At 42.1% G+C, this 17,130-nt stretch overlaps 1 protein-coding gene across 2 annotated transcripts in view; it reads right to left on the reverse strand.

The window, feature by feature from the left end:
• LOC115106425 (ras-related protein Rab-26-like) overlaps positions 1–15,909 on the reverse strand; it is a 118,427-nt gene extending 102,518 nt beyond the window's left edge. The window contains exons 1-3 of one of the 2 annotated variants that reach the window (XM_029629143.2): positions 15,341–15,909; positions 11,655–11,732; positions 2,044–2,154 (exon numbers count right to left, since the gene is read on the reverse strand). In XM_029629143.2, the coding sequence (XP_029485003.1) occupies positions 2,044–2,154; positions 11,655–11,732; positions 15,341–15,526 (375 nt within the window). In that variant the 5' untranslated portion in view covers positions 15,527–15,909. The remainder of the gene's footprint in view (positions 1–2,043; positions 2,155–11,654; positions 11,733–15,340) is intronic. The other variant, XM_029629144.2, reaches the window with a different exon arrangement.
• Positions 15,910–17,130: the final 1,221 nt, after the last annotated feature.

Raw genomic sequence — 17,130 nt, forward strand, 5'->3', positions numbered from 1 at the left:
GTTCTCCCCACGAGCGCCAAGTTCAAACATTCTACAAATTCCATTACGGCCGTTACATTAAACTTACGAGTGCACCATTAGTTTCGGCTATTAGTGGCAACACGGGCTCAAGGGACTCCTCCATTTCAGTTTATAAAAGAATGTGCTTTATTTGACTCATTTCCCTCCTTTTAATAATACCTGTTTGTTTGACAGCTCAGTTTGTGTCGGGCACCCATATCCCTACCTCTGTATGTCACTCAAGTTCTCAAATCAAAGTTTACTGCTCGCTACACATACTTAGCAGACGTTATCACAGTCTCAGCAAAATGCTAATGTTTCTAGCGCCAACAGTGCAGTAATACCTAACAATACAGAAAATACACACAAATCCAAAATATTTCAAAGAAAACTAAGAAATATCAAACGAGCAATGTCAGAGTCAGTATGGACAGTATATGAATAGAAAAAGTGTGTACAGCAGTAGTTATATAATTTGTCATGACATTGTTTAGTCCAGTAGTGAATTCATATTATATTCCTGCAAATATTAATTTGGTTGCTACATCAGCCACTGTAGCAATTGAGATGTATGTTTATTACGTCTAATTCAGTCTATGTGACTGTGTCTAAAACGATGACATATACATGTATCCGTGTTAAGAGCACATTGGTATGGTTTCTCCGTAGCCTAACTGTGTGCGTCAGGGTATTGTGGGTATATAAGCCTGTTCTTTCCCATTCTCTTGAGGACTGCTGTGAAGGTAACATGTGTTGCTAAGTTCTCTAAACAAATTCTCAGTTGACTGAGTTTTCTAGCATTGTTATAGGCTTGGCCTGTTATAGGCTCTATTGGCATTTTGATATGTTACCGTTTGGTTTCTACTACTGCGATTGTTCTTTATTTTGACACTTTCTTTCTATTGTCGACTGCAAGTACTGAACATTATTTGTATAAAGTGCATTCGGAAAGTATTCAGACTCCTTCACTTTATCCACATTTTGTTACGTTACAGCCTTATTCTAAAATGAATGATTTTTCCCCCCTCTCATCAATCTACACACAATACCCCACAACGACAAAGTGAAAACAGGTTTTTGGACATTTAACCAAATTTAGTAATATTTTTTTTTTTTTTTTTACGTAAATACATTATTTACATAAGATTTCAGACCCTTTGCTATGAGACTCAAAATTGAGCTCAGGTGCATCCTGTTTGCATTGATCATCCTTGAGATGTTTCAACAACTTGATTGGAGTCCACCTGTGGTAAATTCAATTGATTGGAAATTATTTGGAAAGGCACACACCTGTCTATATAAGGTCCCACAGCTGACAGTGCATGTCAGAGCAAAAAGTAATTGTCTGTAGAGCTCTGAGACAGAATTGTGTCGAGGCACAGATCTGGGAAGGGTACCACAACATTTCTGCAGCATTGAAGGTCCCCAAGAACACACTGCCCTCCATCATTCTTAAATGAAAGAAATTTGGAACCACAAAGTCTTTTCCTAGAGCTGGCTGCCCGGCCAAACTGATCATCCAAACTGACAGAGCTTGAGAGGATCTGCAGAGAAGAATGGGAGAAACTCCCCAAATAAAGGTGTGCCAAGCTAGCGTCATACCCAAGAAGACTCGAGACTGTAATCGCTGCCAAAGGTCCTTCAACAAAGTACTGACTAAAGGGTCTGAATACTTATGTAAATGTGACATTTCAGGGGTGTTTTGCTTTGTCATTATGGGGTATTGTGTGTAGATCGATGAGGGAAAAAACAATTTGATACATTTTAGAATAAGGCTGTAATGCAACAAAATGTGGAAAAAGTGAAGAGGTCTGAATCCTTTCTGAATGCACCATTTTCATTGGACTGCACTGAAGGCTTCATTTTGCACCGCATTTGTATCTCTCGGTTGCGCTCAAACCCTCCTAAGTTAGACTGCCGGATCCCATTATTTACATCATCAACGGATCCCATTTAAATCACCTTCAAGGCCTGGAGAAAATAATTACGATCTTTGACCTTTTCTTTCATACGTGTGTCCATTTTGTGTGTGTGTGTGCTCACCCTGAAGTCAATGCCAACAGTAGAGATGAAGCTACCGGCCAAGAAAGCTCCGTCCTTGAAGCGAACCAGCAGGCAAGTCTTCCCTACACCTGAGTCTCCCACCAACATCACCTGTAGAGGGACACAAATTACCTTATTTTTAATGTTCCATGGACTCTTGGAAGATTAGCCCCATTATTGTGGGGCTTATTCACAGCCTGTCCCCCCTTAGAGAGAGAAACATAAATAAACATAAACAGAGATGGAGACAGAGACAGAGACAGAGAGAGACAGAGACAGACCAAAAGACATCTCCATCTTCTCTGAATACCTGTGGTAGCGGTTGATGAGCCCTCAGTAGTGGAGGTCAATGATCATAACACCATGAAACTCTACTCAACACAGTGAGGTGATTTGTCTAAGTTCGGGTGATGAGTCCGTCTCTGTGTCTGTCTGAGAATCTAGCCTGCCTTCAGACCTCTGATGGGGTAAACTTGGGGTCATGATTGGGGCTGCACCAAATGTTTGATGTATTATAATAATTGATTATTCTTATGTTGTATTAATAGAAGGGGAAGGGTTATGAGACCCCTCCCCCACTAGATTTATAGGGTCCTAGACTACAAATTAACAATATATATGTTCATTATAAGGGTTTAATATTGTTCCACAGTCTTTTCTACTCTCGGTCTCTTATAAAGAAACGGTCTGAGAGATGTATGAATTATTGCAGGGTGTCTGTGAGAAGGCACATCTAGGTTAAAAGAGATTAGACACAGAACCCAGCAGAGGAGTGAAATATAAGAGACTAGTCAGACATACCTCTGTAAATCAACTTGGGGAGTGGACATTTACTGCTGAGCCCATAGAAAATACTGGAACTATTGTATCTCTCTTGCAAGTTTGTATAGCTGTATATGCAAAGGCTTGGTCTCATGAGTAGAAGGTAATGACGTATGCAGTGACATCACTAGGGCTGGACTTCAGGCTTAAAAAAATAACTTGGGACTTTTCCTATTTTGCAAAACTCAGGAGACACAACAGTTGTATGTGTGATGTTTGATCTTTGACTTCTGTCTACAGCTGTATTTTAATTAAAATGGTTATGATTTATAAGTGCACATTTTGAGTGTTCCTTATTTGTTAAGTAAATAAAACGGAGCACAGAAAAACGGAACCAACACCTCCATCTATGTCACTAATATCTGTATACCACAGACTTTACTCCCTCTTAGCAAACTCACTATAAGTCAAGGCCAAGAGAGACCAGAGTGGGAAGATCAATTGTATTTTATTTATTTATTTCACCTTTATTTAACCAGGTAGGCTAGTTGAGAACACGTTCTCATTTACAACTGCGACCTGACCAAGATAAAGCAAAGCAGTTCGACACATACAACAACACTTAATGAAACATGGAATAAACAAACATACAGTCAATAATACAGTAGAAAAAAGTATATATACAGTGTGTGCAAATGAGGTAAGATACATTAAGGCATTAAATAGGCCATAGCGGCAAAGTAATTCAAATATAGCAATTAAACACTGGAGTGAGATGTGCAGAAGATGAATGTGCAAGTCGAGATACTGTAGTGCAAAGGAGCAAAATAAATACATAAACAAATACAGTATGGGGATGAGGTAGCTGGATGGGCTGTTTACAGATGGGCTATGAACAGGTGCAGTGATCTGTGAGCTGCTCTGACAGCTGGTGCTTAAAGTTAGTTAGGGAGATATGAGTCTCCAGCTTCAGTGATTTTTTAAAGTTCGTTCCAGTCATTGGCAGCAGAGAACTGGAAGGAAAGGAGGCCAAAGGAGGAATTGGCATTGGGGGTGCCCAGTGAAATATACCTGCTGAAGCGCGTGCTACGGCTGGGTGCTGCTATGGTGACCAGTGAGCTGAAATAAGACGAGGCTTTAGCTAGCAAAGACTTGTAGATGACCTGGAGCCAGTGGGTTTGGCGAAGAGTATGAAGCGAGGGCCAGCCAATGAGAGCATACAGGTCGCAGTGGTGGGTAGTATATGGGGCATTGGTGACAACACAGATGGCACTGTGATAGACTGCACCCAATTTGTTGATTAGAATGTTGGAGGCTATTTTGTAAATGATATCACCGAAGTCGAGGATCGGTAGGATAGTTAGTTTTACGAGGGTATGTTTGGCAGCATGAGTGAAGGATGCTTTGTTGAGAAATAGGAAGCTGATTCTAGATTTAATTTTGGATTGGAGATGCTTAACGTGAGTCTGAAATGAGAGTTTACAGTCTAACCAGACACCTAGGTATTTGTAGTAGTCCACATATTCGAAGTCAGAACCGTCCTGAGTAGTGATGCTGGACGGGCGGGCAGCGATCGGTTGAAGAGCATGCATTTAGTTTTATTTGCATTTAAGAGCAGTTGGAGGCAACAGAAGGAGAGTTGTATGGCATTGAAGCTCGTCTGGAGGTTAGTTAACAGTGTCCAAAGAAGGGCCAGAAGTATAGAGAATGATGTCGTCTGCGTAGAGGTGGATCAGAGAATCACCAGCAGCAAGAGCGACATCATTGATGTCTGCAGAGAAGAGAGTCGGCCCGAGAATTGAACCTTGTGGCACCCCCATAGAGACTGCCAGAGGTCCGGACAACAGTCTCTATGGGGGTGACACACTGAAATCTGTCTGAGAAGTAGTTGGTGAACCAGATCAAGTCTGAAATTTCAAAGTGGAAATTACAAACTTTAGAAGCGTTTTAAAAACTCCAATAAACAACCCGTCTGCATTTCCTTGCCAGCAGGAAAATTCACAGCAACAAAAGAGTGATCAAATTAAGATCCTACATCTGTATTACAGTATTCTGATTATATAACATGATTGATGAGTTATACAGACTTTACTATACCAGGCTCAGAATCCCTTGTGTACTGTGGTGTGGTGCCCTGTGTGTTACAAAGTCAGTGTTTGTTCTTGTCACAGTGTGACTGTTTGAGTGCTGTGTCAGGGGTGGCACACAATCGTCTCCCATATCCTTGTTGACACAGCTGTGGCTCAGTAGTTGACAATAGAGTCGTTAAGGTAGGTTCAGTACGTAGTGAAATGTAACCAAATATACATTTCAATCATTAGACAAATGCGCTTTGGTACTAAAATGTCATGATTTACCCTAACCATTTGGCACTATGATTCTGGGTAGAATTGTTTGCTTTATTATTCAGATAATGCCATAACTACCAAGAACATAAATGAAAAAGGGATTTTGTAAGAGGTAAGACCATGTTAATGCCTTGATGAATAAAACAATTTCCTAATGTAATAGAGATAAAATAATTTAATTAAATAAAAGAAAGTAGGATGTTTCTGTCTTGAAGACAAAATGTCTGAGGGTCCTCTCTCCTCTTCAGTTCATATATTTATACTGGGGGTAGCTCATCCAGGTGTTGGAGTAGTACACGGGCTGAGCAGCATAGCAGGGACTCTGGGGCAGCCACAACAATAGTTGGGCTGGACAACAGTCTCCCAGGTGTATGTCATCTGGACAGTACCTACATCGGAACGAAGCCAGCACGTGTGCCGGGATTCTCAATCTTCAGGAAGGTCTCTGGGGTAACCTTCATCCTGTGGACTATGGGAGGCTGCGCAGGTGCCACGGTTGCCAGTGGAGGCAGTGGCCGCGCGGGAGTCCAGCAGGTTCTTAATTATCTGCTGGATCTCTGGAGTCCGGCAAGCTCTGAAGATGCGCTGGGTCCTTTGCAGGCGACAGTGGACTCAGAGCTCAAATCCTGTGTACTTCTCCTCCTCCAGCCCAAACACCATCTTGTTTATGGTATCAGCAGGGCTTCCTCGGACCCGGGGCTGCCTTCTCATCAATGGCCCTTTCGTCCTTTTGTAGCACTGAGTCAAACAAGTTGATGCAGAAGGCAAATCGGCAATACCACGCTTTTATACATTTTGGAGAGTGATGGAACCCCAAATTACATCATGCAACTTCTTGACCACTTAATCTTTTGTTAATTTTCTGTCTTATTTTTCAATTTGGAGTGCAGGATGTTTAAATGAAATAGCCGGTCACTGGCAAAAATAAATAAAATAAATACATTTTTCTCATGTGTCGATCACAGTTATAGGCCAATGGCTATGGGACCAACCTGGCCTCATCTAGCCTTAGTTGTTTTAGATCTTCTAACCTTATGTACATTTCCAAACCTTTGTCATTAGTTGTGTGTTTTTTTGTTGGGCACATGCAATTTCTTCTGTCCTAGACAAATCTCCTTGTCTGATTGCATGAACCTCCCCTGTCTTCACCCAAGATCTCCGCGATCACTGCCTCATTGCCTGCGTCCGTAATGGGTCTGCGGTCAAACGACCACCCCTCATCACTGTCAAACGCTCCCGAAATCACTTCAACGAGCAGGCCTTTCTAATCGACCTGGCCCAGGTATCCTGGAAGGATATTGACCTCATTCCGTCAGTAGAGGATGCCTGGTTATTCTTTAAAAAGTGCTTTCCTCACCATCTTAAATAAGCATGCTCCGTTCAAAAAATGTTGAACCAGGAACAGATATAGCCCTTGGTTCACTCCACACCTGACTGCCCTTGACCAGCAAAAAAACATCCTGTGGCGTACTGCATTAGCATGGAATAGCCCCCATGATATGCTACTTTTCAGGGAAGTTAGGAACCAATATACACAGGCAGTTAGGAAAGCTAAGGCTAGCTTTTTCAAACAGAAATTTGCATCCTGTAGCACAAACTCCAAATGTTCTGGGACACTGTCCTCCCAGCTGCCCACTGCACTGAAGCTAGGAAACACTGTCACCATCAATAAATCCACAATAATTGAGAAGTTCAATAAGCATTTTTCTACGGCTGGCCATGCTTTCCACCTGGCTACCCCGGTCAACAGCCCTGCAACCCCCACAGCAACTCTCCCAAGCCTCCCCCATTTCTCCTTCACCCAAATCCAGATAGCTGATGTTATGAAAGAACTGCAAAATATGGGCCCTACAAATCAGCTGGGCTAGACAATCTGGATCCTCTCTTCCTAAAAGTATCTGCCGAAAATATTGCAACCCCTATTACTAGCCTGTTCAATCTCTCTTTCGTATCGTCTGAGATTCCCAAAGATTGGAAAGCTGCCGTGGTCATCCCCCTCTTCAAAAAGGGGGAGACACTCTAGACCCAAACTGCTACAGACCTACAGTGGGGCAAAAAAGTATTTAGTCAGCCACCAATTGTGCAAGTTCTCCCACTTAAAAAGATGAGAGAGGCCTGTAATTTTCATCATAGGTACACTTCAACTATGACAGACAAAATGAGAATTTTTTTTCCAGAAAATCACATTGTAGGATTTCTTATGAATTTATTGCTGCCAAACATACCCTCGTAATACTGACTATCCTACCGATCCTCGACTTTGGCGATGTCATTTACAAAATAGCCTCCAACACTCTAATCAACAAATTGGATGCAGTCTATCACAGTGCCATCCGTTTTATCACCAAAGCCCCATATACTACCCACCACTGCAACCTGTACGCTCTCGTTGGCTGGCCCTCGCTTCATACTCGTCGCCAAACCCACTGGCTCCAGGTCATCTACAAGTCTCTGCTGGTTAAAGCCTCGCCTTATCTCAGCTCACCGATCACCATAGCAGCACCCACTCGTAGCATGCACTCCAGCAGGTATATCTCACTAGTCACCCCCAAAGCCAATTACTCTGTTGGCCGCCTTTCCTTTCAGTTCTCTGCTGCCAATGACTGGAACAAACTACAAAAATCACTGAAGTTGGAGACTTATATCTCCCTCACCAGCTTTAAGCACCAGCTGTCAGAGCAGCGCACAGATCACTGCACCTGTACATAGCTCATCTATAAATAAATAGCCCATCTAACTACCTCATCCCCATACTGTATTTATTTATTTATCTTGCTCCTTTGCACCCCAGTAACTCTACTTGCACATTCATCTTCTGCACATCAATCACTCCAGTGTTTAATTGGTATATTGTAATTACTTCGCCACCATAGCCTATTTATTGCCTTACCTCTCTTATCTTACCTTATTTGCACACTCTGTATATATAATTTTTTCTACTGCATTATTGACTGTATGTTTGTTTATTCCATGTGTAACTCTGTGTTGTTGTATGTGTCAAACTGCTTTGCTTAATCTTGGCCAGGTCGCAGTTGTAAATGAGAACTTGTTCTCAACTAGCCTACCTGGTTAAACAAAGGAGAAAAAAACCATTTCAATAAATAAATAGGTCGCCTGATTTAAACCCAAACAAACTTGTTTGGCATCAACTGAAAACATAAATTCGTAACTCTGCCAAGCCTACAAGCAAAGATGAACTGGTGAAGGCCATCAAGATGTTTTGGCTTGAGAAATTGACAATAGAAAAATTGAATGGCACCGGCTGCCGTTTTACGTGCTCCTAACCAACTATGATATTTTGTGTTTTTTGCATTATTTGTAACTTATTTTGGACATAATGTTACTGCTTCCTTCTCTTATTACCAAAAAGTGCTTCTGGATATCAGAACAGTGATTACTCACCTCGAACTGGACAAAGATTTGTTCTTTAATGAGTCCGATGCGAAGGATATACTGCTTCTCTGAGACCAGGCCAAAATCTGCGTAATTTGCATGAAGAAAAGACAGAAATACAGGGGGCGGAGATCAGGGTGCCTTGTGAGAATTCGTCGGCGAGTGGGTAACCCACCTCTCCCATCCGTTCTATTGGCCCACGTGCAATCACTGGAAAATAAACTGGATGATCTCCGTTTGAGACTATCCTACCAAAGGAATATTAAAAACTGTAATATCTTATGTTTCACAGAGTCGTGGCTGAAGAACGACACGTATAATATTTAGTTGGCTGGGTTTTCCGTGCATCGGCAGGACAGAACAGCTACGTCTGGTAAGACGAGGGGTGGGGGTGTGTGTCTATTTGTCAATAACAGCTGGTGCGTGGTGTATAATATTAAGGAGGTCTCGCATTATTGCTCGCCTGAGGTAGAGTACCTCATTATAAACTGTAGACCACACTATCTGCCAAGAGAGGTTTCATCTATATTATTCGTTGTCATCTATTTACCACCACAAACCGATGCTAGCTATAAGCAAACAAGAAAATGCTCATCCAGAAGCGGCACTTCTGGTGGCCGGAACTTTAATGCAGGCAAACTTAAATCTGTTTTACCTAATTTCTACCAGCATGTCACATGTACAAACAGAGGGAGAAAAAGGACTAAGATTGAATCCTACTACACCGGCTCTGACGCTCGTCGGATGTGGCAGGGCTTGCAAACTATTACGGACTATAAAGGGAAACCCAGCCGCGACCTTCCCAGTGATGCAAGCCTACCAGACAAGCAAAATGCCTTTTATGCTCACATCAAGGCAAGCAACACTGAAGCATGCATGAGAGCACCAGCTGTTCCGGACGACTGTGTGATCATGCTCTCCGTAGCCGATGTGAGCAAGACCTTTAAACAGGTCAACATTCACAAGGCCCCAGGGCCAGATGGATTACCAGGATGTGTACTCAGAGCATGCACGGACTAGCATGTGTCTTCACTGCTATTTCCAACCTCTCCCTGACCGAGTATCTAATACCTACATGTTTCAAGCAGGTCACCATAGTCCCTGTGCCCAAGAAAGCGAAGGCAACCTGCCTAAATGACTATCGCCTGTAGCACTCAAGTCGGTAACAACGAAGTGCTTTGAAAGGCTGGTCATGACTCACATCAACACCATTATCCCGGGAACCCTTGAACCACTGCAATTCGCATACCGCCCCAACAGATCCACAGATCCTTTTGTCCACTTGGACAAAGGGAACACCTTTGTGAGAATGCTGTTCATTGACTACAGCTCAGCGTTCAACACCATAGTGCCCTCAAAGCTCATCACTAAGCTAAGGACCCTGGGACTAACCACCTCCCTCTGCAACTGGATCCTGGACTACCTGATGGGCCGACCCCAGGTGGTAAAGGTAGGTAGCAACACGCTGATGCTCAACACAGTGGCCAGTCATGCCAAATAGTGTCCCCCTGCCAAAAAGTGCCACCTCCCCCCACACGTCACACTTGGATTTGATGAGTTATAGCTGTTGCTTGGGTTGTTGCTAGAACATGCAAAATTTTGACTGGATTACGTAATGAACCAAAGCATCCGTTGCTATGCTGGTTGCTTGGCTCTATTTTACCTAGTAGTGGTTGCGAAGGAAGGAGGATACGGGCAGTTCTAGTTCACCATTTAAACGTTTGCTTAGTCCGCGAAAAATTATTACCTCAGAATTGCTCTTCAAGGACGGTGTTTTTGACGGTGACAACCTGCTGACTACCTGCTGTTTTAGAGGACCGAAAAGACTGGAAAGAGAACACTCTTTCTTTAGCATATATATTTGTCTATATAAGTAAATATTGTTAAATAGGAATAATTTAAGCTGTTTTTAGATTGACTTTGCTAGGTACTGTACTTATTTACCTCAGCGTGCGTAGTCACCTAGCCAGCTACAGTAGCTAGCAAGTTTTAGACAGTTTTATTTAGCTAACATTAGATAGCTAGCTACTCTTAACGTAAACTCACTCGCTTTTGTACATCGCCTTGATCCGTACAATAGCCCTTATTTTAGCACCACAAAAACGTAATACTTCCAGATCAAATGTAATGTCAATACCATTGTAAAGCACAATTTCTCCCCTTTCCAACAGAATCAATTACATGACCCCCACGCAGCCCGTTTCTGCATGATTCAAGAAGGCAATTGAGCCCCATCAGGTCTTTTTTTTTAATGGTGGGTGGGGAATCGAAACTAATGCGTGATAGTGAGAAGGAGAGATGTTGTGTGGGAAAATTGCTTTTTTTCACTCGATCTGTCCAACTTATCACCTTATCGCCTCTAAAATGTAAATAAAACACTAAAGAGTTTATAAAATGTGTCATTACATACGTATTTGAAGGTTTGTGTCGAATTTGAATCGGGTTTTTAGGGTGGTGCTAAAGTGATCTTAGAAGTTAACAGTGGCTTTGAAAATGATGACGCAAAAAATGACTAGGTATTCACCCTTACCCCCGTCACTGTCCATTTCTAGTTTTGAAAGGATGAGAGAAGTGCTACACCTGATGGAGAGAGATTGTAAGACAGAAATAGTTGCTTTATGCGTGCTGTACTTTATGACATAACACGTCACGATGTAACGGAGGGTCCGTTTTCTCAACAATACTATAGATCAACGCTTGAATAGAAATGTAGTTCACACCCCCCATTCTCACATAGGTGTTCCTTTTGTCCAGGTGGGAAAGGGCAGTGTGGAGTGCAATAGACATCAGCATCATCTGTGCGGATGTTTTTCATCGGCAGGGACTGAGAAACTGGTCAGAATTGAAGGAATAATGGATGGCGTGAAATATAGGGAAATTCTTGAGGGAAACCTGTTTCAGTCTTCCAGATATTTGAGACTGGGACGAAGGTTCACCTTCCAGCAGGACAATGACTGTAAGCATACTGCTAAAGTAACACTTGAGTGGCTTAAGGGGATACATTTAAAATGTCTTTGAATGGCCTAGTCAAAGCCTAGACCTTAATCCAATTGAGGATTGAGCAGAATCAAGAAGGGAACCAAGTGCTATGACATTCGGGCGAATTACTTGGTTTGGAAGAGGGACGAAAGGAAGGCGAGACCTGGTAAACCTCACTCCTCTTTCGCTCCTAGCTGGGCTCACCATCTGTTAATAAAGTGAATATAAAAAAATATCAGATAACTATTTGCATTTGCACACAAAATAACCTGAAGCTAGTTTAAGTTTCCCTAACACGTATATTTTTTTATCTTTGTCTTCCCAATGTTACCTCGGTGGAAGCCAACAATCTTCTACAGTTTGAGCAGTTGGGACGGTCGACCACTGAATGCCCTGAAGCCCTACACTTCAGTGAAGCCCAATAGACAAAGTGCGTTAGGTTTGGTTGACATTTGAGAAGGCAAGAAATGATAGTTATGCTGAGCTTATACATTTTTTTACCTCTTTAAATGTACCTCTCCAAATTACTTTAGGACCATTTACTGTCTGAGCCCCCCAGGAGGTATCCCATCCACCAGAACCAGTGAGTTTGGATCAGTCTAATTCTCTGTGCTCTGAGTCGGAGGGGGACCAGCTTGAGTTAGGCTATACCTTCCAAAAGTGTTAAAGTACATATCTCCCATTTATAACACTGCACTAATCCATAAAATTATCACAGTAGTGTAACCTGTGTTTGGTTGTTTACATCTCTGTCTCCTACCCTGTTCCTTTTAACTCTGCTTCTGTTCTCCAGGAGCTAGGGGTTCTGCCCAACACCCAGATATGGATCCACCCAATGTCCTCTATTACCAACCAGCCTCCAACTTTTCATCACATAATCTACAGCTACTGTTGTCATGTGGTCATTATCTGCTAAGAAAGTTGTTTTTCTCTATGTGAGATACACAGATGAAGTCAAAAGCACTGCAAACACTCAGAACAAAGAGAGCTGCAGTGCCTGGACTTTGCAGTCTCCTTCTTCAAGTCCCCCTTCCAAGGCTGGCTGCTTGTTGAGAACAAGTGACAGACAGAACCGCCCACCCACACAGCAACCGCCACCTCTATATTCCACACACCAGAATTCAGTATTTTAGTCTGATTGACATGTGATTGTACAAAAAAAATGGTGAAAATAAATTCATGACACAACTGTACCAAAAACGATCACAGTTTGCGTATTAAAATCTTAGATATTGCCAGGTTGTTTTTCACAGCTGTTTCACAAGCTGTTGATTATTGTAAGTTGTAAGGTATCCTTTGATGGTATTTATTCGTTCCACATTATTCATTGTTGTATCCTAGGAACTACAATTTATTCAACTACAAGGGTGTACTAATGAGCTATGCGAGAGAAAAATAATTATCATAATAGAGGAGTAGTGAAATGATATTATTTCAGTGTAGATACAGACCACAAAGACAGCTACGGTAAGTAACTTTCATGTGTCGTGCAAATTACACGTTTTCTTTGCAATATCTGAAACGTAGCAACGTTTAAGACAGGGATTTCATGTTGCAATGTTAAAAAGATATGCAAATGTAGTTCGAAGTAATGTTTTCATTAGCTACACAAAACGTATTCAAACAGCAAAATTGTCGCTGAAATCAGCCTTGTTTGTATAGCAATGATGAAAAGTAATTTAGGATGTAATGTTTTCCAAAATGCTAATCATTAGGTCATCACCCCTTTTGATACAGCAACGGACGTTAATAGTTCATCGAATCCCATTGTGACGCAGAGGGGGACACATGCACCCCTCGTGCTTGACGCAGAGGGGTGCATGCTTAGTCCCCTCCTGTACTCCCTGTTCACCCACGACTGCGTGGCCAAGCACAACTCCAACACAATCATTAAGTTTGCTGACGACACAGTGGTAGGCCTGATCACCGACAACGATGAGACAGCCTATAGGGAGGAGGTCAGAGACCTGGCAGTGTGGTGCCAGGACAACAAACCTGTTGGTTTTGGGGAGGCTCGAACATGCCCCCATTCACATTGAAGGGGCTGTAGTGGAGCGGGTCGAGAGTTAAGTTTCTTGGTGTCCACATTACCAACAAAATATCATGATCCAACCACACCAAGACAGGTGTGAAGAGGGCACGACAACACCTTTTCCCCCTCAGGAGATTGAAAAGATTTGACATGGGTCCCCAGATCCTCAAAAAGTTCTACATCTGCACCATAGAAAGCATTCTGACCGGTTGCATCACCGCCTGGTATGGCAAATGCTCGGCATCAGAAGGCCCCAAAAATGGTCAAAGACTCCAGTCACCCAAGTCATAGACTGTTCTCTCTGCTATCGCATAACAAGTGGTACCGGAGTGCCAAGTCTAGGTCCAAAAGGATCCTTAACAGCTTCTACCCCCAAGGCATAAGACTGCTGAACAATTAATCAAATGGCCACTCAGACTATTTACATTGACCCCCCCCCCCCCTTTGATTTTACACTTCTGCTACTCTCTATGCAGTCACTTTACCCCTACCTACATGTACAAAAATCTCGACTATCCTGTACCCCAGCACATGGCCTTGGTATTGTTATGTTATTGTTACTTTTGATTTGATTTTCTACTTTAGTTAATTTAGTAAATATTTTCCTAACTCTATTTCTTGAACTGTATTGTTGGTAAAGGGCTTGTAAGTAACCATTTCACTGTAAGGTCTACAGCTGTTGTATTTGGTGCATGTGACAAATAGAATTTGATTTGACAAATCAAATCAATCAATCCAAATGCAGTGGCCATTTGATAAATGGAAAGAGTCATCTGTTACAAAACACCAAAACGTTTTATGACACTTGGAGATTGGCAAGCCAAGCCTTTGATACTAGGTAGCCTTACAAATTAGGTAGGGATGCATTTTTGTTTGTCGAGATTGACAGTCTATTTATTGTGGTGTTGAAAACGCAAACCATATGGTGCATTGGCACAGAAACCTGCTGGTGGAAAATGTGTAGCTTATATTTTATTAACTGTAATTATAAATATGGCATCAAAATGTTGAATATCTGATTTCCCCATAGCTGGTCATTGTCTGTAGCCAACTCTGGTCGTAGTGTAGGCCTAATGAAACAGGTAGGGAGAATGAGTGAGCTCGTCCGTGGTGGTCAGTGAACCTTCAACCTTCTGGCCCGTAGCCCTGCATGGCATCGACAGTGCCACAAAAGCATGCTGAAGTAACAAAGTCGATATTCACATTTGTAAACACACTTCAGTTTTTCGTGTGTGATTGTAAACATTATTTAGAGTTAATTATGTGGGGTGGGGTCATGTGAAAATATGTTTAACTTGGGGAGGGGGATGCATTATGTTTTGTTTCGGAGACCTTCAGTTGAGGTCCCTAACCGCCAACATAAATTCTCCCAATAATTCTCCCTTGCTATTACACGGAACAAGCAACCTGGTCTCAGATAGAAATGTCTAATACCATTAAATTCTCCAAGAGGAAGAGTACTTCATCCAATTCGTATGCTATTGTACGACCGGGTAATATGTATGATACTATAAATCCTATAATTCGTATGTTATTGTACGACGGCTATTCCATTCATAATGTAACAACCCAAGGTAACGAAATGGAGTGACACAGATGTACATCCAGAAAAATACGAATTGCCCTGAGATCATGTCAATGGACAGACCTGAAGAAATAGCATATATGCACCTGCCACTGTAGCCAGCGTGGCACATCAACATTGAAGTTGCACATTTGAGACTGATATGACCAACTGGAGATTGGAGAGTATTGACAATATGGTGTGCGTAAAAAGTCTTACCTTAAAAGCGATATCATAAAACTCCCCGCTGTTGCTGAGCGAGGGGCGGCTCGGATAGACCACTCCGTTAGATGGGGCCGAGGCTCCGATCCCTCTCCCACTTTTCCCGGTGTCTTTGTTGTTGTTCGGAGATGAAGTCGAGCTTTTGGAGCTCCCCTTGCCTTTCATGGTCTTTTTCCTGGACATGTTTCACTGTTAACGGTGTTCCCGCGTGTTGTCTATAATTATTTGTGCAATAACTAGGCTATAACTATGATGTTCACTGATCTGAGACTATATCACTGTCCTATGTTCTTTGGATTAATCTACGATAAGAAAAACATTACTTTTCACCTGTGCGTAAAAATCACGAATGTAGGCTACATATCCGCGTCGATTTTTCGATATGCGCATGTGCGAGTTTATAGCTTTCCTTGTCCGTTGGAAATTGGTGAGTAAATCCCCTGCCAGCTCAAACTGTGCAGACATCTAAACAGACTCTTGACAGCTCTCTCTCGCTCTCTCTCCCTCAATAGCACTACGTGTACAAACCGTGGCGCGCACGGTTCACACCAATAAAAGGTACTAGCACACTAGGCGTTTAGTGCCCATTGCGCGTAGCAGGGGAGCGTCGTTACTACTTGTGGGAGTGTTGGTGCGTTTAAAGATACAGTGGTAGTTAGTGCTAGCCTTGTAAGTAAGATTATATGATGTGCAAAAACACCACAAATAAAAATTCATAATCTCATATTTGGTGCTCACCACAACAGATCCACATTATTTACCATTCATTTCTATTGGGCACAAAATAATCAGAATCTGTCATTGTCCCATTATTTTGGAGCTCACTGTATGTCTTTTATAGACAGTTATGTAAAGCTGAAACAAAAACTGGATAGTTGCATTTTCCCAGCCAATTGTTTTCTTCTTGAATAGTCACTTTACTTTGACAGACTACTTTAAAGGGCGACTGAACTTCCTGATTTGGCCTAGTTTTTCATCAATGCTCGTTATGAAATGCTAGCAGCAATAACTGAAGGCAAACGAGAGTTGTCTTGAGGGTGTTTCTTGGCCATTCAATCACAACAAACAAGTGCAGTCATGAGTACCTTACTGACAGCGAGGTACACTAAGCTAGCTTTTCTATGGAGAGAACAACGCTTTGAAGTTGAGGATTTCTCCCCTTGTGACTGAATCGCCATTTCAAGATGGTCAGCTAATTCAGGTCTGTGTCTAGGCTAAAGCCTGCGCTGACCTTCTGTTTAGACAAGCTGACAGCAGCTAACATAGCTTGGTGAAAGCTGCAGCTGGCTCTCCTATCTAGCTGATATTTCTCTGTCAAATCAGTTATGGCAGGTAGCAAGAGCCAGCATTTGGAATGTATTTCATAAGACACTTTTTTTTTAAATGCCTTGCTACAAAAGTAGCTTGCAACTTACTGTCAACATTTCATCACCTGTAAATACATTTGACCATAGAAACGATATCAACTACTGTGAGTTGAATGCCTGTGGTCAGCTTAGCGGTCCTACAACGCAATATTCTATAACTGGCTAGTTTCGTCTCTGCTTATATCTGCTGTTAGAGCTTTCCCAGAGACAAATGCCAGAGTTATTATCCCTACAGGCTCTAGTGTAGACTACATGTGGACATTGCACAAACGTCACCCACTTTGAGTGTAGCAACATCCCCCAAAATACAAAACAATCAAATTGAATTGTGTTTGTTACAAAGACAAAACATATTGCTGTAAATGTCGTATTGATGTGCTTATAAAGACAGTATGCTTACACTTTACCTAACAAATCAAA

This window comes from Oncorhynchus nerka, linkage group LG23 (genome assembly GCF_034236695.1).
Source record: "Oncorhynchus nerka isolate Pitt River linkage group LG23, Oner_Uvic_2.0, whole genome shotgun sequence".
Taxonomy (NCBI): Eukaryota; Metazoa; Chordata; class Actinopteri; order Salmoniformes; family Salmonidae; genus Oncorhynchus; species Oncorhynchus nerka.